The 18,873-nt window shown below is 49.4% G+C and overlaps 1 protein-coding gene across 2 annotated transcripts in view; it reads right to left on the bottom strand.

Moving 5' to 3' along the window:
• The window catches only part of DCP1B (decapping mRNA 1B), a 256,755-nt gene that overhangs the window by 16,924 nt on the left and 220,958 nt on the right, over positions 1 to 18,873 (bottom strand). For both annotated transcript variants that reach the window (XM_078673665.1, XM_078673666.1), the window contains one exon: positions 15,453 to 15,725. In XM_078673665.1, the coding sequence (XP_078529791.1) occupies positions 15,453 to 15,725 (273 nt within the window). The remainder of the gene's footprint in view (positions 1 to 15,452; positions 15,726 to 18,873) is intronic.

The raw sequence follows: 18,873 nt of genomic DNA, 5'->3' as shown, positions 1-18,873 counted from the left end.
TGAGGCGAGCCCGCCTTGAACAACCAGTCGTCGAGATAGGGGCAGACTGAAACCCCTGATCTGCGCAGATGAGTTGCGACCACCGCCATCACTTTCGTGAACACCTGAGGGGCGCTAATAAGTCCAAAGGGGAGCACGGTGAACTGAAAATGCTCCTGGCCCACCGTGAATCGTAGGTAACGCTGATGGGCCGGCAGGACGGGAACATGAAAATAAGCATCCTGCAGGTCCAGTGCCACCATCCAGTCATGTGGGTCGAGAGCAGACAAGACCTGAGCCAGAGTGAGCATCTTGAACTTCTCCTTCCGGAGGAAGCGATTGATGTTCCAAAGGTTTAAGATGGGACGTAGACCCTGGTCCTTCATTGGAACCAAGAAGTAGTGGGAGTAACAACCACGTCCTACTTCTAGCGTCAGAACGCGCTCGATGGCCCCCTTGGCCAATAGGGCCGCAACTTCCTGCTGGAGAAGTGCCAAATGATTCCCCGACATGCAGTGGATCTGCAGTGGTATGGCTGTGGGGGTAGACTCAAAGGGGAGGGGGTAGCACCTTCAAACAATCTCCAGAACCCACCTGTCTGATATAATGGTGCGCCAGTGGGGAGGTGATGACTAATCCTGCCCCCCACTGGCGTCTGGTGGGCCTGAAACACCAGACTAGGAAGGTGTGGAGGCACTGGCAGTAGGGGTGTTGGTTGACTGACCCGCACGCAGGTCCTGTGACCCGCCTCTGCGAGCCCCACGTCCGCGGCTAGGCCCTACCCAGCAAATCAGCGGTATCAAGATCACAACGTATAGTGAACTTGGCTGCATCTCTCCCCTCCTTAAGAGGTCGGGAGAGAACTGTCCGAGCCTCCTCTGGACACGGCGGTAGCACCTGCTCAACCGCTTCCATACAGAATGGGAATAGCGGCCCAAGAGACAGGCAGTGTTCACAGACCGCAGTCCAGAATTTGCGGAAGAATAAATCTTCATGCCAAACTGCTCCAATTTCTTGGATTCCTTGTCTGGTGGAGCAGAAGGAAACGCACTCGGAAAGTGGAGGCCTGAACCACCAAGCTTTCAGGTGTGGGGTGCTGGGTGAGGAAGGAAGGGTCTCCCGGAGCCGGGCGATGACGTCCACCCACATCCTTATCCACAGAAGCCCCAGTGTTGGTCCGGTACCGAGTGCCCAAAAGCACATCAGAAAGTGCCTCATTAAACGGCAACAGCGGTTCTGTAGAAGAAGCTGGCCGAAGCACTTCAGTCAGTAGGTTGGTCCTGACAGCCACTGTAGGGAGCTCGAGGTCAAGATCCTCGGTCGCCCTACGAAGCACCATGGAAAAGGAACCACTCTCCACCATAGTTGCTGAAGGGAATGGTGAACTAGGCGCCGGAGTGTAATCTGGGCCACCGGCCTCCACCTCCTCATCCCTATCAGGGACGGACTCGCACCACGCTGCAAGAGGGTCTTCAAACCCTTCCCAATCCTCCCCTTCCTGCACGAGAGGATGAGGACGTGGGTGAATAAAAGGGTAAAAGTCCTCCAATGGTGTCGGGATCGGCGCCGGAAGACATCCCTCCGGCACCGTGCCCACGTCGGAAAAGAAGTCGACACCGGCGTCGCCGGCATTGGCGATGTCAGTGGGGGCCGTACGGGGTCCACCAGCAAGAACGGGGAAGCCCGGCCAGAGCCATGGAGGCCTCTGGGCGTCGGCAACGTCAAGGAACGTGGAACAGTGGGGCCCGCATGGGCCGAAGATACGCGCCATTGCAAACACAAACTCTTGCAATTCGGCTGGAGTCGCTGATGGACCAGGGAAAGGTGGGTAAGCCAGCGGTACCTGCTCAGCCGACTGCCAGGCCTTCAGCCACTTTCGGGACAGCTCCCGCAGTTTTCAGAGCCGTGGCTCGGCAGTGGGAACACGACTCGGTGTCATGGTCACGGCACAGGCAGAAGAGACAATCACGGTGCTGGTCCGTCAGCGACACCTGGCACATCCAGGCCTCGCAAAGCTCAAAACCGGGCATCCCTATGCACCAGGAGTAAGTCTTACTTACAATTTAATCAAACACTTTAGTCAACTAGTTGACGGGGTCCCGCTCTCTCAGGATCTGCGCTTGCTGGCGTAGGAGAAGAAAAAAAACTGACGTCAGCACGTGTGGGCGCGTCTAAGTAGCTCCAGTGACGTCATCTTGACGTATACAATGCTAGCGACGCACGCGGAGCCGTACGATGACACATATCGATGCGCAGGGGTACTGCTGACGAAAGCTCTCCGGATCCAGGCTGACGCCTGGGGATATTCTAAGGTAAGGAATCTATCACTAACGTGTCTCTTTCAGATGTGTGCGATTCAGTAAAAGGAGAGCACACGTTTTGGGTCTAGATGGTGGAGCCTCTCTTCCTCTCTGGAAGGGTGCAGAGGCGGAAAAAAAGTGGACAAGGTGATAGTTTGCCCGATGTGGAAGGCAGTGACAACCTTTGGCAAGAAGGAAGGACGAGTGCAAAGCCCGGGTGGACCGACAGAAAAGGAGGCTTACAGGAAAGAGCCTAGAGCTCACTCACGCGACTAGCAGAGATGATGGCAACCAGGAAAGCAGTCTTCAAAGTCAATAAACGAAGAGGACAGTTGTGAAGCGGCTAAAAGGGAGCGCACATCAAATAGGTAAGAACCAGATTCAAGTCCCACTGAGGCATAACAAACGGAATAGGAGGGAAAAAGTGAGTAATGCCTTTGAGAAATCTACTTACAACAGGGGAGTTGAAAAGAAAGGGCTGATCAGGGAGCCTGAGAAAGGCAGAAAGATAGCCCTTAATAGTGCCCAGAGCAGAGCCCTGCTGGGCCAGACAAAGAAGGAACAAAAGGACTTCTGACAGAGGGCAGAAAGGGGATCCACAGCCTTTGCTGTGCACCATGCCACAAATTATTTCCACCTGCAGGCGTATACCAATTTAGTGGAGGGACACCTGGCTGCCAGAATGATATCACAGACTTCAGAAGGCTAGTCAAAGCGAATCCATTGTCGCCGCTCTCCATGCATGTAGGTGGAGGACCGTCCCCTGCTGCTGCGAAAGAAGATCTTCCCGAAGATCGGAGGATCCATGCTCATACTGAGTAGCTCGGGATACCAAACTCTTTGAGTCCAGTCCGGAGCCACAGGAATGACTTGGGCCTGGTCGCGCCTGATCTTCTTCAGGACTCTGGGTAGAAGTGGTATAGGTGGAAAAGCGTACAATAGACCGCAGCTTCACTTGCGACGAAAAGCGTCACTGAGCGAGTGCTGCCTTGGAAATTCCAACGTGCAGAAGTGATGACATTGCGCGTTCTATTCGGTGGCGAATAGATCTAACCAAGGTTCTCCCCACCGTTGAAAGAAACCTTGCGCCACCTTCGAGTGAAGACGCCATTCGTGATCCTGCGGCTGAGTTAGTCTGCCCTGGCGTTCAAAGAACCTGCCAGGTGTTGAACTGTCAAGGAAATGCCTTGACGTTCCAGTCATGTCCAGAAGTGCGTCATTAAAGGGCAGCAGTGGCTCCACAGAGGAAGACGTCGGCCGAAGCACTTCTGTCAGGAGATTAGTCCTGAGGGCCACCGCAGGGAGCTTGAGGTGGAGAGCCTCGGCCGCCCTGCGCAACACCACAGACTATGTACCATCCTCCTCCGTCGCCAGGGTAGGAGGAGATAGATTGCCAGGTTATGGAGTTAATTCCAGGTCACCTGCATCCTCCATTTCCTCTACCCAGTCCGGGTCTAACTCGCACTGGGCTGCAAGATGGTCCTCAGACCCCTCCCAATCCTCCCCGTCCTTCACAACCTGCCGGCCTGGCGGAAAAGTAGGAGGTGGATGGAGAAAGGGATAGAAATCCCCCATCTGCGTCGGGATCGGCGTCGATTGACACCGGTCCGGCAGTGTCCCCACGTAGGGGTGGAAGCCGGGGACGGCATCGGTCGGGGAGCCGGCCACCGACGTCAATGGAGGTCATACTAGGCCAACCGACATCGGCTGGGATCCAAGGGGGTTTATCGGCGTCGCCAAAGTCGGGCCGGAGCCAACGACGCCGAAGAGCGAGGACACATGCCATGGCTGACTAGAACTCCTGCAGCTGGGCCGGCTACTGCGTAGGTTCCGCTGGAGCCGCAGAGGCGGCGCCACCCGCACCACCAGCTGTGTCGCGCGGCAGGCTAGGGGAAGGCGAAGAGTGATGCTGCTTCTTCGACTTTTCGTGCTTTGCCTTACCGGACTCAGAGTGCGAAGACTTCGTTGAACGATGGTGATGGCGGCTCCCTGAACGGCCCCTCGACCTCCCATGGGACCGAGACCTTGAACGGCGCAGAGCCAACTCCCGTACCTCCAGCAACTTTAAGGACCGCTCCCGCAAAGCTTTTGGAGCCAGGGCCTGGCATTCGGGGCATGACTCGGAGTTGTGGTCGTGCCCCAGACAGTAGACACTCTCATCGTGCGGGTCCGCTACCGACATTGTGCGGGGACAAGCCGCTCACGATTAAATACAGGGCATCCCTACACACCAGGAGTCAAAGACTCAAAAAAGAACAGAGACAAAAGTCCCCAATAAGTCAGTCAAAAATTGACTGGGGGTACCGCTCACTCCGGATCTGCGCTTGCTGGCGCGGAAAAAGAAAGAACTGACGTCAAAGCGCGTGGGCACATCTAAGTAGCTCCAGCGACGTCATCTCGGCGACTACGACGCCAGTGACGTATGCGGACCCATACGCCGCCTACCGGTGCGCAGGGCTACTGCTGACGAAAGCTTTCCGGATCCAATCTGACGTCTGGGGGTTATTCTAAGGTAAGGAATCACAAACGTGTTTCTTACAGATTAAGGAAATCTGGGAATCCTCCCCCCTCATCTGACTTCACCAACTTACTGTTCCACAAGAGGTAAATTCAGGGAGAAAGTGCTTCCTGGAGGTAAGCTTCGTGTCAGTCATGAGGATCATCACCAGTCACCTTAACAGAATACTGAAAATACTTTACTTCCTGGTCTCATTAGATGATGTCTGAAAGGTGCAGGAGGGCACTCCAACAAGATACTACTGTGGCAGCAAGGTAGCTCTACTGCAGATTAACCAACAACCCTAGTTCAGGCGTGAATTTATTCAATAAGATGTTGTCACCTCAGCATGAATCTGCTATTAATTGGGCTCAGAATGCCTTCTCAACCCATACAGGAAAAGGACGCTGTCTCTCCATCGTTCTCACCTGCCTTCCCCTTTAATGTCTGAATCAGTTAGGCCCATCCTATTTGGCATATATGAATACTACTGCTAGTGAACTGGGAAATAAATACAAGGCCGTGCTTTGCGTTCAAGTTCCCAATACCATAATTGGGTGGTTGAAACGTCTCAATATAGGAACTGGTCTATTTTTATTTATTTATTTATTTATTTTATTTTAAGGTTTTGTAGAGCGCGTAGTAACTCGTAAGCATCCCAGCGCTAAGATCGGGCACAGAGGAGGAAAGTGAGGGAGGGGATCAAGGGAAGAGGTAGGTTTTCAGAGATTTTCTGAACCAAAGGTGGTCTGGCTCCATCCTAAGTGTGAACGGGAGGGCATTCCACAGGCGTGCCGCGTTCACCGCAAAACGCCGCCCGCCAGTGCGTGCCCTCTTCACTCTGAAGGTAGTTATAAGGTGTTTGTGGTCAGAGCGAAGAGATCTTGCGGCTTTGTATGGCCTGATGAATTGTTTAAGGATGGGGGGGCCTTTGTCTTGCAGGAGTTTATGGGACAGGCAGAGAGCCTTGAATTCGACTCGCTGTCTCACCGGGAGCCAGTGGAGATGCTTCAGGGCTGGTCTGGCCGAGGATCTGGCCGGAGTGTTGGTAAGGATCCGTGCAGCAGTGTTCTGGATCCTTTGCAATTTATTAAAAGTGGCTTCGGGGGCCCCTAGATATATAGCATTGCTATAATCCAGCCTTGAGAGGATGAGGCCATGGACGAGCAGTTTCTCGGAGGCGGGAGGGAGCAGGGGCAAGATTTTCCTGATGGATTTGAGTAGTCCGAAGCAAAGTCCGGTGGTTTTCTTGGCCTGGGTCCTGAAGGACAGATCTTTCTCTATTTTTGCCTTAGATGTGTCTCAGTGGCCACATACAACAAGTTGTACAAGCAGGACCACTGGAACTATGCGGCCGAGGAGGACAAAATTGTGGTTGCAGAGGAGAACAAGTATTATGTGGCCCGAAAAGGCAAATTATGCTAGATATTGCTGCAGAATTTGCATTACTTGATTATTTTGACATTTTTATACATGGTAACACTCTCTGGGAAAGTATTTCACCTTATTAGTAAGAATCTAACACCCAAATACAGCAGCAAAAAGTATCTGAAAGCGGACTGTCAACCTTTGCAATGGGCCTTCCACTGTTTGCCACATTTTAGATAGCTTTTGATTCATTTGTGCAAGAAACATTTTTTTTTTTAAATCTGCAGATTATGCAGCATACTTGTAAAGCGTGAACGTAGGGCGCTGGGGCCAGAGAGATTAAGTGAGCTATTGCCCAGACTCTCATGATGCTGAGCTGGCACAGGGGATAGAAACGCGACCCCTGCACTCTGGAGTCAGCTGCTCTGGCCGGTGCGCCACACCTCTCGCTCCCTCTCAGAATATGAATTATGTGGCAAAGGTAGCAAATCCATAACTACGTGAACCTGGATACACGTCATTATTTGTTTACAATAATTGATGAGTTTTTGTTCATTATTGTGCAACACAGCTTCTAATTCATTTATTAATATAGATTATATAAATCATATTATCTTTAGGCTTTCATACAAGTATGTTCTCACATAATTTCCCCCACCTGATGTCACGAGCCGAATATGCTACTTACCAGTATGCATCTGTTCTTGGCATGTAGGGCTGCTGACATTCATATCTATTGCATAGATCGCCGCCTAGTGTTGGGTCCGGATGATTGCACATTGTTGTCCTGGAAGAGTCTTCGAAGTATCACAAGATAGGTGGCTCCTCCCCTGGACTACAGTGCGCATGGACATCGACTCCATCCCCAGATTGTTTCTAGCCATTGTGGCAAAGATGGAGTGTAACGCTGTGAGTGATGACCATGCTAAGAGTAAATGCAAGCGCTGCAGCCGCTACAGGCGCCGGGGAGGAGGGTGGGTGATGTGAATGTCAGCAGCCCTACATGCCAAGAACAGATGCATACTGGTAAGTAGCATATTCGGTTCAAGGCATGTGGGCTGCTGAATTCATATCTATTGCATAGAATACATAGTAGTCCCTCCATTATCGGCGGCCACCTGTGCCAGCTGCAGCAGTTTGAAAAAGTGTCTTTAGAACAGCCTGCCCCACAGCTGCTTGCTGCTTGGAGTGCACATCTACACAGTAGTGTTTAGTAAATGTGTGTGTGGTAGACCATGTGGCAGCTCTACATATGTCTTCTAAAGGAATATTTCCAAGGAAAGCCATGGAGGCCCCCAACTTTCGCGTGGAGTGGGCCCTTGGAGGAACCGTTAATGTGCGCTTGTCTTTTTGATAGCAAATCTGAATGCACTTAACGATCCACCTGGCTATACCTGATTTGGAAATGGGGTTGCCCTTGTGCTGTGGCAAAAAGGCAACAAACAGTTGTTTTGTTTTCCGAAAATCTTTGGTCCTATCTATGTAGTACATTAGAGCTCTCTTGATGTCTGGTGTGTGTAGCATTCTCTCCGCCACTGACTCAGGATTTTGGAAGAACACAGGCAGTTCTATAGTTTGATTGATATGGAACTGTGAAACCACTTTAGGAAGAAACTTAGGGTTGGTGCGAAGCACCACCCTGTTGGAGTGAATCTGTATGAATGGCTCTTGGATAGTTAGTGCCTGGAGTTCACTAACGCGTCGTAGCGATGTTATCGCTATTAGAAAAGCCACTTCCACGTTAGGAACTGAATCTCGCATGAGTGCAGAGGCTCAAAAGGTGGACCCAGCAGCCTGGTGAGGACCACATTAAGGTTCCATTCAGGAGCTGGTGGGGTCCGGGGAGGACTAACTCGTTTGAGTCCCTCCAGAAAAGCCTTAATGGCAGGCACACTGAAGAGTGAGAGATGCTGCCTGTTTTGTAGATAAGCTGCTATTGCAGACAAGTGTATACGAATGGAAGCATAGGCTAGATTGCATTTGTATAGATGTAACAGATAACAAATGATGTCGCGAGTAGATGAGTCTAGCGGGTTGATGTTGTGGTCTGCGCAATAAATGACAAACCGCTTCCATTTTGCCGCATAACATGCTCTGGTGGTGGGCTTCCTTGCCTCTTTTATAATATTCATACATTCGGGAGGCAAGTTGAGGTAGCCAAATTCTAAGGCCTCAGGAGCCAGATCGCCAGGTTGAGATGTTGCAGATCTGGATGCTGAATGTCGCCATGGCTCTGCGTCAAAAGCCTGGGTGTGAGGTGCAGCCTTTGATGCGGTACCACGGATAGTTCTAGAAACGTGGTGTACCATGGTTGGCGTGCCCACGTTGGAGCAACCAGGATGAGTGTCATCGAGTGTTGCTTCAGCTTGCGTGCCACCAGTGGTATTAGAGGTGCTGGGGGAAAAGCGTATGCAAATATGCCTGACCAGTTCATCCATATCGCATTGCCCTGCGACTGTGGGTGTGGAAACCTGGCGGCAAAGCTTTGGCATTTGGCGTTTTCCTTTGTGGCGAAGAGGTCTATCTCTGGATGACCCCACTGCTGAAAGTACGGGTGGAGTACTGATGGATGTATCTCCCACTCGTGCATCTGGTGGCTGTACCTGCTGAGCAGGTCCGCCATCTGATTGTCCTTGCCCGGGAGGTGTTCCGCCATGAGGAAGATGTTCCTTTGAATGGCCCACTTCCACATGCTCTGAGCCAGTTGAGACAACTGTGGAGAGTGTGTACCTCTCCCTGCTTCTGAATGTAGTACATGGCCGTCATGTTGTCCGTCCGGATCAACACGACCTTGTTGCACAGATGTACTTTGAATGCTTTCATCGCCATGAAGATAGCCATCAGTTCTAGGAGGTTGATGTGCATCTTCTTTTGCTGCGTCGTCCATAGTCCCTGCACTGTGTAGTGGAGTACATGAGCTCCCCATCCCTGGAGAGATGCGTCCGTTGTCAGAATAATCTGTGGCACAGGCTCCTGGAACGGTCGGCCCTTGCAATGGTTTTGTGGATTCCACCAATGCAGAGAGTTGTATGCACGACCGGTCACCAACACTAGGTCTTTTAACTGTCCGTGAGCCTGATTCCACTGACGTGCTAAGCACTCCTGAAGCGGACGCATATGTAGTCTCACGTGCGGGACTATGAAGATGCAGGAGGCCATCATGCCTATCAACTGCATGAACACTCTTGCCGGAAGCGAGTGTTGCGGTCTGAATTGGTGTAGTAGCAATTGAATGCTGTTGATCCTCACTGAATTTGGCTGTGCTTTGGCTGCCAGAGTGTCTATTGTCGCGCCCAGATACTGCCGTATGTGGGCGGGCTGAAGGTGGGACTTTGGGTAATTCAGTGAGAATCCCAGATCGTGAAGAAGGTGAATGGTGTGGGACATGTGTGCGGCACACTGCTGGGCCGACTTTTCTTGGATAAGCCAGTCGTCCAGATAAGGGTATACGTGAATGTTTTGTCTCCGTAGGTGTGCAGCCACTGTCGCCAGGCATTTTGTAAACACCCTGGGTGCTGTTGTCACTCCGAAAGGGAGGACTTTGAATTGGCAATGTTGATCCTGAATGGTGAACCGGAGGTATTTTTTGTGTGATGGGTGTAGCGGAATATGAAAGTATGCATCCATCAGATCTGATGTTGCGAGGAAATCTCCCTGACTGAGCAACGGCAGAACCTGCTGCAATGTTAGCATGTGAAAGTGTTCCGATAGAATGTACTGGTTTAGGGGTCTTAGGTCCAGTATGGGTCTGAGGGACCCGTCCTTTTTTGGTATCTAGAAGTACAGTGAGTACACTCCTGTGCCCCTTTCCTCCATAAGCACGAGCTTGATTGCCCATTTTTGCAGCATGACGAGTACCTCCTGCTGCAATAAGTGCAAATGCTCGGTGGACATAGGACGGTGTCTTGGGGGTATGTTGGGTGGAGTGGATATTAACTCCAGACAATAACCGTACTGGATAAGCTTTGTGACCCACCTGTCTGTGGTGATGGACTTCCAGACCGGCAGGAACTGTTGGAGTCTCCCCCCGACTGGTGTTGTATGGTCGGGGTGGGGGCAGTGACAAGGCGTCACTGTTTGGTAGCGGCGGAGGATCGGGAGCTGTTGTTTCCACGACCTCTGCCCTTGGCGCTGTTCCCACGATATCCACCTCTACTTTGTTTGGTATATGTGCTTTGCGCGCCACCTTTATTGTACTGTGTTTGCTGGGACAGCTGGCCTCTGGAAACTCCTCTATTGTGTGAGCGACGACAAGAACCACCCCTGAACTGCTGCGACTGGAGAGCTCCCATGGATTTCGCAGTTTCAGTGTCTTTTTTGATTTTTTCTAAGGTGGTGTCCACCTCAGGTCCAAATAAGTGATCAGGGTTTACAGGCTGATTTAGTATGGTGGTTTGTATCTCTGGCTTGAACCCGGAGATTCTCAGCCAGGCATGTCGCCGTAACATCACACTTGTATTAATGGCTCTGGCAGCGGTGTCCGCTGCGTCCAATGCACACTTGATAGAAGCATTGGAAATAAGCTTCCCTTCCTGTATGAGCATCTCTGCTGCTTCCTTATATTCATCTGGCAAGTGTTGTAACAGGGTCTCAAGTGTGTCGTAATGGGCCCTGTCATATCTGGCTAAGAGCGCCTGAGTGTTTGAAATGCGCCAGACATTGGCCGCTTGAGCTGCTACCCTTTTCCCTGATGCTTCTAGCACTTTCGATTCTTTGTCAGGGGGAGGAGCATCACCCGTTGTTTGTGAATTTGCCCTCTTCCGGGTATTGGAAACAACTAGAGAGTCCAACGGCAACTGGCCCTTGATGTATGTAGGGTCCCCAGGCGCCGGTTTGTACTTCTTCTCAATTCTGGGGTTTAACACCCTGGCCCTCGTGGCCTCCTTGAAGATGTCACCAGCATGTTTTAAGACACCCTTTAGCATTGGAAGAGTCTTAACAGTTTTCTCAGAGGTGGAAAAGGTGTTAAACAGAAAATCCACTTCAATCGGGTCAGCATGGAGCTGGACATCATGATTTTTGGCTGCCCGTTCAATAAGCGCATTAAATGCCGCCGAGTCTTCAGTAGGCGAGGTTTTTACAGCATACACCTGACTGTCTGGGGCAGTGTGTGGATCTCCTGGGTCAGCAGCGTCTGCCCAGGGTTCATTATGATCTTCAGGATCAGTGTCTAGAGGGTAGTTGTACTCCTCATCGTCACCTCCCCCTGTCTCCCCATCTGAATAAGTGGGCGAGATAGGAGCAGTGTCTTGGCCATGTGGAGATATCGGTTCGACAAGAACGGGTAAAGTAGTGGAATCCTTCTTTTTTAAAGGGATTTTATAGGACTCCATAGGCTGTTCCGGGGGGATCTTTCGTTTGTAAATTGAAAGTCTACCAGTGTCTGCGTCAATGAACTGTTCCGGCTGCTCTTGAAGCGGGGGTTGGCGATGCTTTGCGACCACTAACCCAGGCGCGGTCTTCTGTCCCGCTGACGCCTGCTTAGACCCTTCGACGGTCGTCTTAGGGGCGAAGGCCTTAGGCACCACTTTCGGTGGCAGAGTGAACTGGATGGGCGCCGGTGACTTTTGAGGTTTAGCAGCCGGCGTCGATGGAGAAGTATCCTTCGGACCGACAGTGGAAGTCTTCTCTTTAATTCGCTTCAACGACTCCGACACCTGCTTCGGGAAGGAGGCGGACGGCTGCGTCGACTTGACAGGTTCCTTCGATCCAACGCCAGGCGTGGCCTCGAGGGTTGTAGCGCTTTTGGCCTTGTCCGTCCGACGTGTAGGATCGAGAACCTTCTGCGGTCCGAGTCCTTTGTCTGTGTCGACGCTCCTCGGCGCCGATTTTCTCGGGTCGACGTCCTTGACCTGTTTTTTGTTTGTTACAGTCTTTGGGTCGACACCAGTTAGCGACCTGACTGGGTCGATGACACCTTTAAGCTTTTTCGGCGCCGATAGTTCAGAGGACTTCGAGCCGATCAACGCAATACGCACTTTTGGTTTCGATGCCACCTCCAGTGCTTTCGATTGCGTAGACACCGATGCTTTCTCTTTCGGTTTCGATTTCCCAACTTGTGGCTCCTTAGAAGTGTCTGAAGCCTGGCCCTGAGGCGAGGCTGTGGTACCCATTATAAGATCTTGGGTAAGGCCATGTGGCGATCCCTCGACCTGAGCCTTAGTAAGTCTTTCGGCCCCCGTATCGACGGTTGGGCCTAGCTCCTCGCCTGAGCTATCTTCTCCGACCCCAAAGACCACATCGTCGTCTCCTACCTCGTCGACGACGTTAGTAATATCGACCATCTAGACATCTGCGTCGTAGTTGGAGTCGTTCTCCGATGCAGGATCAGACTCTCGAACTTCCTGCTCGACTCCCTCATCCTCTTCGGTATCAAAAATGTTCACCGGGTCAGGTGCCGTCTGCTGGGCCTCCTGGCGCTCTGCGCGCCGAAGTCGAATCGTCTTCTTGGATCGGAAACGAGAACAAGCCATACAGCTTGCTTCATCGTGATCCGGCGACAGGCACTTGTTGCACACCGGGCGGACGTCAATATGAGGATATTTCGAGTTACACACGGGGCACCTCTTGAACGGGCACCGTTCCAAGATGTGTCGTCGATAAGCCTCTGGCGGTGACTGGGCCGTCAGCGCCGAGCAGTCACGCGACTCCTCAAGATGTTCGACTCAGGAACGGAGTTGAAACAGACTCGGGCACCGATCGCAAGACAATACCGACGATATACTAAAGGCCTTTTGGCCAAAAAGAAAGTTTTATATATATTCCGAACTTGAGGGAACAAATATGCATCCGAACCCAATGGCGGAAAAAAACAATCTGGGGATGGAGTCGATGCCCATGCGCACTGTAGTCCAGGGGAGGAGCCACCTATCTCGTGATACTTCGAAGACTCTTCCAGGACAACAATGTGCAATCATCCGGACCCAACACTAGGCGGCGATCTATGCAATAGATATGAATTCAGCAGCCCACATGCCTCGAACCATTAGGTTTATTTTTCTCAGACTAAACCGGATTGTATAAAATCAGCCATTTAGGGATTGGATCATTAAACATGTTTTTTTCCCATATTTTTCACAGTGTGTTTTTGCATTTGCTACCGTAGCTTTTATTCCCGCAATTATCTTGTAACATTTATTCTGCACTAAAGTTGGCTTAAAATAAAGCCTCAGAAATAACAGTGTAGATTTCTTCTGTGTGTTTACCAGTGGCAAATGGATGCCAGATCATAGAATGCCTAACAGCCTGACTAGTTCGATGCGCAATAAGTTTTTCTTCATGTAAGTTCGGGAGAGATGCAAGGTCTTAACTAGTGTGGTCCTTCCGCTCAAGCTGGTAAATTGGCACTTACCTGAGTCTGCCTAAGGAGCAAAGAATATCTACCAGAATTTTGTTAGCAAAACACTGGAAACGTTTCAGCTCCTTGGATAAAGAATGCTCGGCAATAGATATGAATTCAGCAGCCCACATGCCTCGAACCATTAGGTTTATTTTTCTCAGACTAAACCGGATTGTATAAAATCAGCCATTTAGGGATTGGATCATTAAACATGTTTTTTTCCCATATTTTTCACAGTGTGTTTTTGCATTTGCTACCGTAGCTTTTATTCCCGCAATTATCTTGTAACATTTATTCTGCACTAAAGTTGGCTTAAAATAAAGCCTCAGAAATAACAGTGTAGATTTCTTCTGTGTGTTTACCAGTGGCAAATGGATGCCAGATCATAGAATGCCTAACAGCCTGACTAGTTCGATGCGCAATAAGTTTTTCTTCATGTAAGTTCGGGAGAGATGCAAGGTCTTAACTAGTGTGGTCCTTCCGCTCAAGCTGGTAAATTGGCACTTACCTGAGTCTGCCTAAGGAGCAAAGAATATCTACCAGAATTTTGTTAGCAAAACACTGGAAACGTTTCAGCTCCTTGGATAAAGAATGCTCGGCATTAGATATTAGTCAGACTACCAACCTATGTCCCTGCCTAGCTTCAGGGAAAGAGCTGAAGGCTAGTTATTTGGAAAGACCGGAGTTCAACAACCAACACCAAGAGACCAGTCAGGTAGTGTGCACTTTACAAATGTTGTAAGTCAGTCATGGGTGCATATCTTTTGAAGTTCCTTGTTAAAGAGGGATTTAACGCCGCAAATAACTCACATTTGCCTTAGAGTCCCCCGGCAATTTTTCTCCCCATTCTGCCATGTTCCATACAACTGTTTTCTTCTTGCCTCTGTTGTGTTCAGGGTCATAACCTCTAATGTAACCTTACCAGGGATCACAGTTTCATCAGTATTTTTCAATTGTAACTTTTCTAATTGTTCTGTGTAAATATCATCAATGCTTGTTAGGTGCAGCTGATCTATAGAAAAATGTTAAACAAAAATTGCCTGTGAAAATATAGTGATACCGAGGAGAGACGGTCTGTTAATAGAAGCTGAAGGCTGGAAAGGCACATTTTTAGTTCAACTGGTTCTTGTAGATTCGTATGGGGCTATGGCACTGTCCAACACGTGGTGGCAAACTCACCTGCGAATTACCCATCTACTTAACTGGAAAATGCATACTGTGATAGGACTCCCAATTCTTTGGCACATTTGTATTAGGTAAAAAGAACAACCTTAGTGACATATTTGTTCAATTTATTCACAATTGTTGTTTAAACTCCATTCTTACTGAGCGAAAATATGTTCTGTGAGGCACTCATTTTACAAAGCACTGTCTGATTCCTACGGAATATGCACATTTCTAAACAGCTTGTGCAATTCTTCGAAGGGATAACTAATTTTCTCTATCCAGCATATACTTAGTCAGTGACCATCTCTCAACTAAGCAACAAGCATTCAAGTGGCAAAACAGAGACCGGCACAAAACAGGGAGGCAGATTATTAGGAATTCCCTGAATTTAAGCATGAGAGCACAACCCCAGATTTTAACACACTATTGACAAAGATGAAACTCACATCTGGTTGGGTTCTTGGATTCTAACTACTAATTTCTTCACTAACATACACCATAGCTCTGTAAAGGACAGAAGGTGGCATACATAGCCACAGAAAACACACATTGATTCATTAAAAGTGACCCACATCAAAATGCTCCATTTTATTGTTTGTCATATAAATATCACTGCTAGAAGAATTGGGCATCTGTTAATAGATTGGTGTGTCAATTAAAACAGCATGTGGCAACTTTGAGGCAATGATTGTTTGAAAAATACAGTTCGCCCAAAAAGGAGACGTCTGCATAACCTTAAGAAAAACTGGAAAGAACAGTGGTTCAGACAAGGCTCACATTAAAATAATTCCTCACCAGTTACCTGAATAAGATGTACAAGTGTTTCCTGCAGTTGTAGCTTGGTCAGCACTCCACGGTTCACACAGTTATTGCTGGCACAGTTGACAACAGGGTGTTCTGTGCCCTGTAAAGGCAGGAGCAGGCTGGCCGGTCCCAGCGTGGATTCATTCATGGTTAACGGCATCCTCCCGCTGGTGCTGGTCTTTGGCTGAGATGATACTGAGTGAGTGAACACCATGGGAGACATCAGTAGTGCTGGGGCAATGGTGGCTGGAATGCGTTGAGGTGAGATGACCTACCATGAAAAACAGCATCAGTGAAGACAGAAATAAAATATGCTATTTTTACCCTATTTAGTAGCTCCGTACTGCTCAGGTATAAAGAGGGGCGACGATATACAACAGTTCCAAAGCAAGTTTATCACAGTAGAGAGCTTCTTCTAACAAATGTGTGAGTTTTCAATTAAGTCTTTTATGACTTTAACAGAGCTAACAGTAGTCATCTTTTTAAGGAAGTGGGGGTTTTATACACAATGAAATTGGTTACTTAATACGAGAAGTGCACTTATATGCACAACTATTGAAAAACAAATGTGAGGTTTGGAATAAAGTGGACAATAAAAAGAGGTTAGCAGATCGCGCTGCATAAATCTAGTAGTTTCAATTGCTACATATGAGAGAATCTGAAATTCAAAGGTGGAAACGCTCCCATATCTAGAGACCCAAGCAAAACTCCTAATCATCAAAGAGACTGATAAATGGATGATTCTTAGGGTATAGAATAGGCGCTACACGCATTAATGTACAAAAGGATTTGAAGGAAGGTAGGATCCTTATTACATGGTTACCCCTACTTTTTGCCTGGTTTCAGTGTGTTTTTGACTAGTCTTACTGGGATCCTGCTAAGCAGGACCCTAGTCACTGCACTTTCTCCTTAAATTGGACTATGGTATATAGGTCTGTACATCCACAATTGGCTACTGGTATTCCAGTGTAAGTCCCTTGTGTGTAGTACTAAAGGTACAGCCGGTATAGGTACACCAAGGGTCTCCCATAGGCTGCAGCATGTATTGTACCACCAAGGAGAGACCTCTTAAACTAGGACTAATGCCTGCCATTACAACCTGTGTGAGTTGGAGCTTGCACCCCTCATGACAGATAAGTTTCCTTATATCTGAGGTCACTACACTTAAAACCTATAAGTCACCCCTATGGCAGGCCTTTCAGACCTGAAGGCAGGGTGCTCAGTTATAAGTGTGAAGATCCCCCTGCAAACCCTGGAGTCGATTCTAAATGCTATATTTGTGCGGTCAGCCTTTTTGATACATATAGTGAACATAAGTCATTAAGAGATGTCTAACTATGTAGTGGCTGCACCGAACCCAGTCTTGTATGGTATCAAACATGTTGGAATCATACCCCAACACTGATTCCAGTGTTGGAAGCATGATCCCAGGTACTGGTGGGCTCCCTTTGGGTACCTTCAAGTAGTCCCAGTTAGTCTTTCAGGTTCTGACAGCAAATTAGTTCTGCTGCTGAGCAAAGAAACGATTCTGCCTTCCTGCTGCTGACCAAAGCTCGAGCAGAGGAAGGCAGAACAAAAGGTTTCCTGTTGGAGTAATGTGTGACCCCCCTCCCCAGATAGGACTTAAGTGTATTGGGCTGGGGTGGGGGCACTTGCCAGAGCCACCAAACTTCACTGAAGGGCACATTTGGTGCCCTCCTTCCATACTCCAGTTTGAACCAGTTCAGGGAGCCCTTGGCTCTCGCTCTGGGGTGAAAATGGACTAAGAACATGGGAGTATCGTCCCCCCTCTGTCCAGTCCCTCCTCTGGGAGGGACCTCTGCGTTGTCCTAATCCTTTCCTAGGGTGTTTAAGGGCTTACCTGTGGGTGGGTCCTCAGATTCATTGTGGTACAAGACTCGAGCCCGACACCACGTCAGTCTTCGATCATCTAGGCACTTGGACTTCACCTGGAATCGAGAATTCATCAAGGAAGACTACTGTTTTGCAAGTCTCATTAGTCGTCTGTGCTTCTTCCAGTATCTTCAACAGGCATGTGGGCCTCCAGGACACCCAAAGTAATCTACCTTGGAGTAAACGAGTCACACCCCTGCATCTGCAGCACCACAACAAAGCTGGCCGGTCTGCAGCTCCTGACGACCCACAGACTTCGAAAGGCTCAGCAGCACAGCACAGGTGGTGGTTCTACAACTCTCTCAAGGCCTGACGTGTCCTCGCTGGAATTTGGAGGCCAGTATCCCTTGTCAGAACTGCTGGGACCAAACACCTGTGCACCGCGTCGACTTGCCGCTGCCAAGGCTTGTTGCCTCTGCACTCCAGAGATATTTGGGCTACAAGAAGCTCCAACATCTCTTTCTGCCAAGTACAGCATCTTCCCTGCATCCTCCGCACAGTGGGCCTTCCTTCTTGGTGAGCTGCTTGAGGTCCTCTTGCAACTCATGTGCCTTTGGCCTGTGGGTCCTCTTGTGGGTCCCCTTGAGGGTACTCTTCTGCTTCAGTGGGCTCCCCTGCTTTCTTGGGGCCTGCTCTGACTCTCCTGCGTGTGGTGAATCCCTTGGACCTTGCTCCTTCTTTGCTTTCCAAGCCTGTTGCAGCTGCCAAGGCTTGTTGGTGCTCTCGCCACTCACTGACCTCCTGGTTCTTAACATCCGACAGCTCGTGTATGGCTCCTGGTCTTCCTCAGCATCACCTAGTCCTTACAGCTGGAACGACAAAGTCACCGTCAACTCACTTGAATCATCCAGTCATCGGAGGGCATTGCTCTTCCGTGCCTCCTAGTCACCTTTGAGTGGCATAGAAACTGTCCCCTCTGCTTACAGGTTCTTCAATTCAAGAGTCCAACAGACTCATAGCAAGGCTTCTCCAGCGGCACCTTTCCTGAAGTCCTCAATTGCGGTCTACGGAGGTTTCTGACATCACTTTGCACTTATGCCCCTGGCTCCCTGGTGTAGGTAACCTGGTTCCTGGGGTATCCACAAATGAACTGACTCTCCAACCTTTTGTCTTCCACAGGGTTTCTTCAGGGTACTCTGGGAAGGGTCTTTCGCCTAGAAAACTGCAACCGCGGCTTCCCCGTTGACCTCTATTGGACAAGCAGCTGTGTTTCCAATCTGCACACTGCCTCCGTGGGGTTCCTGGGTATCTACCTTGGGTGGTTTTTCATGTCCCCAGCTCATCTGAGACTCCTGGTCCAAGTCACTACTTCGGTCACAGTTCGCATTCCAGTTTTTTAGTATATGGTTTGCTCTCCCCCCTACAAACCACTGTATTTTGTGCTTACTTACTTATAGCAATTGAAGCATCATTGTGTATTGGTGTTGATATCTCCGGGTAGGAGATATACCAATGTGTTAGTGAGTGTTGTGTAATAAACAGACATTTTTATATATACACTAAGTTGTTCTTTTTCATTTCACCTA

The sequence above is a fragment of the Lissotriton helveticus genome, chromosome 1_1 (genome assembly GCF_964261635.1).
Source record: "Lissotriton helveticus chromosome 1_1, aLisHel1.1, whole genome shotgun sequence".
Lineage (NCBI taxonomy): Eukaryota > Metazoa > Chordata > Amphibia > Caudata > Salamandridae > Lissotriton > Lissotriton helveticus.
This window is presented reverse-complemented; position numbering and strand designations above follow the sequence as displayed.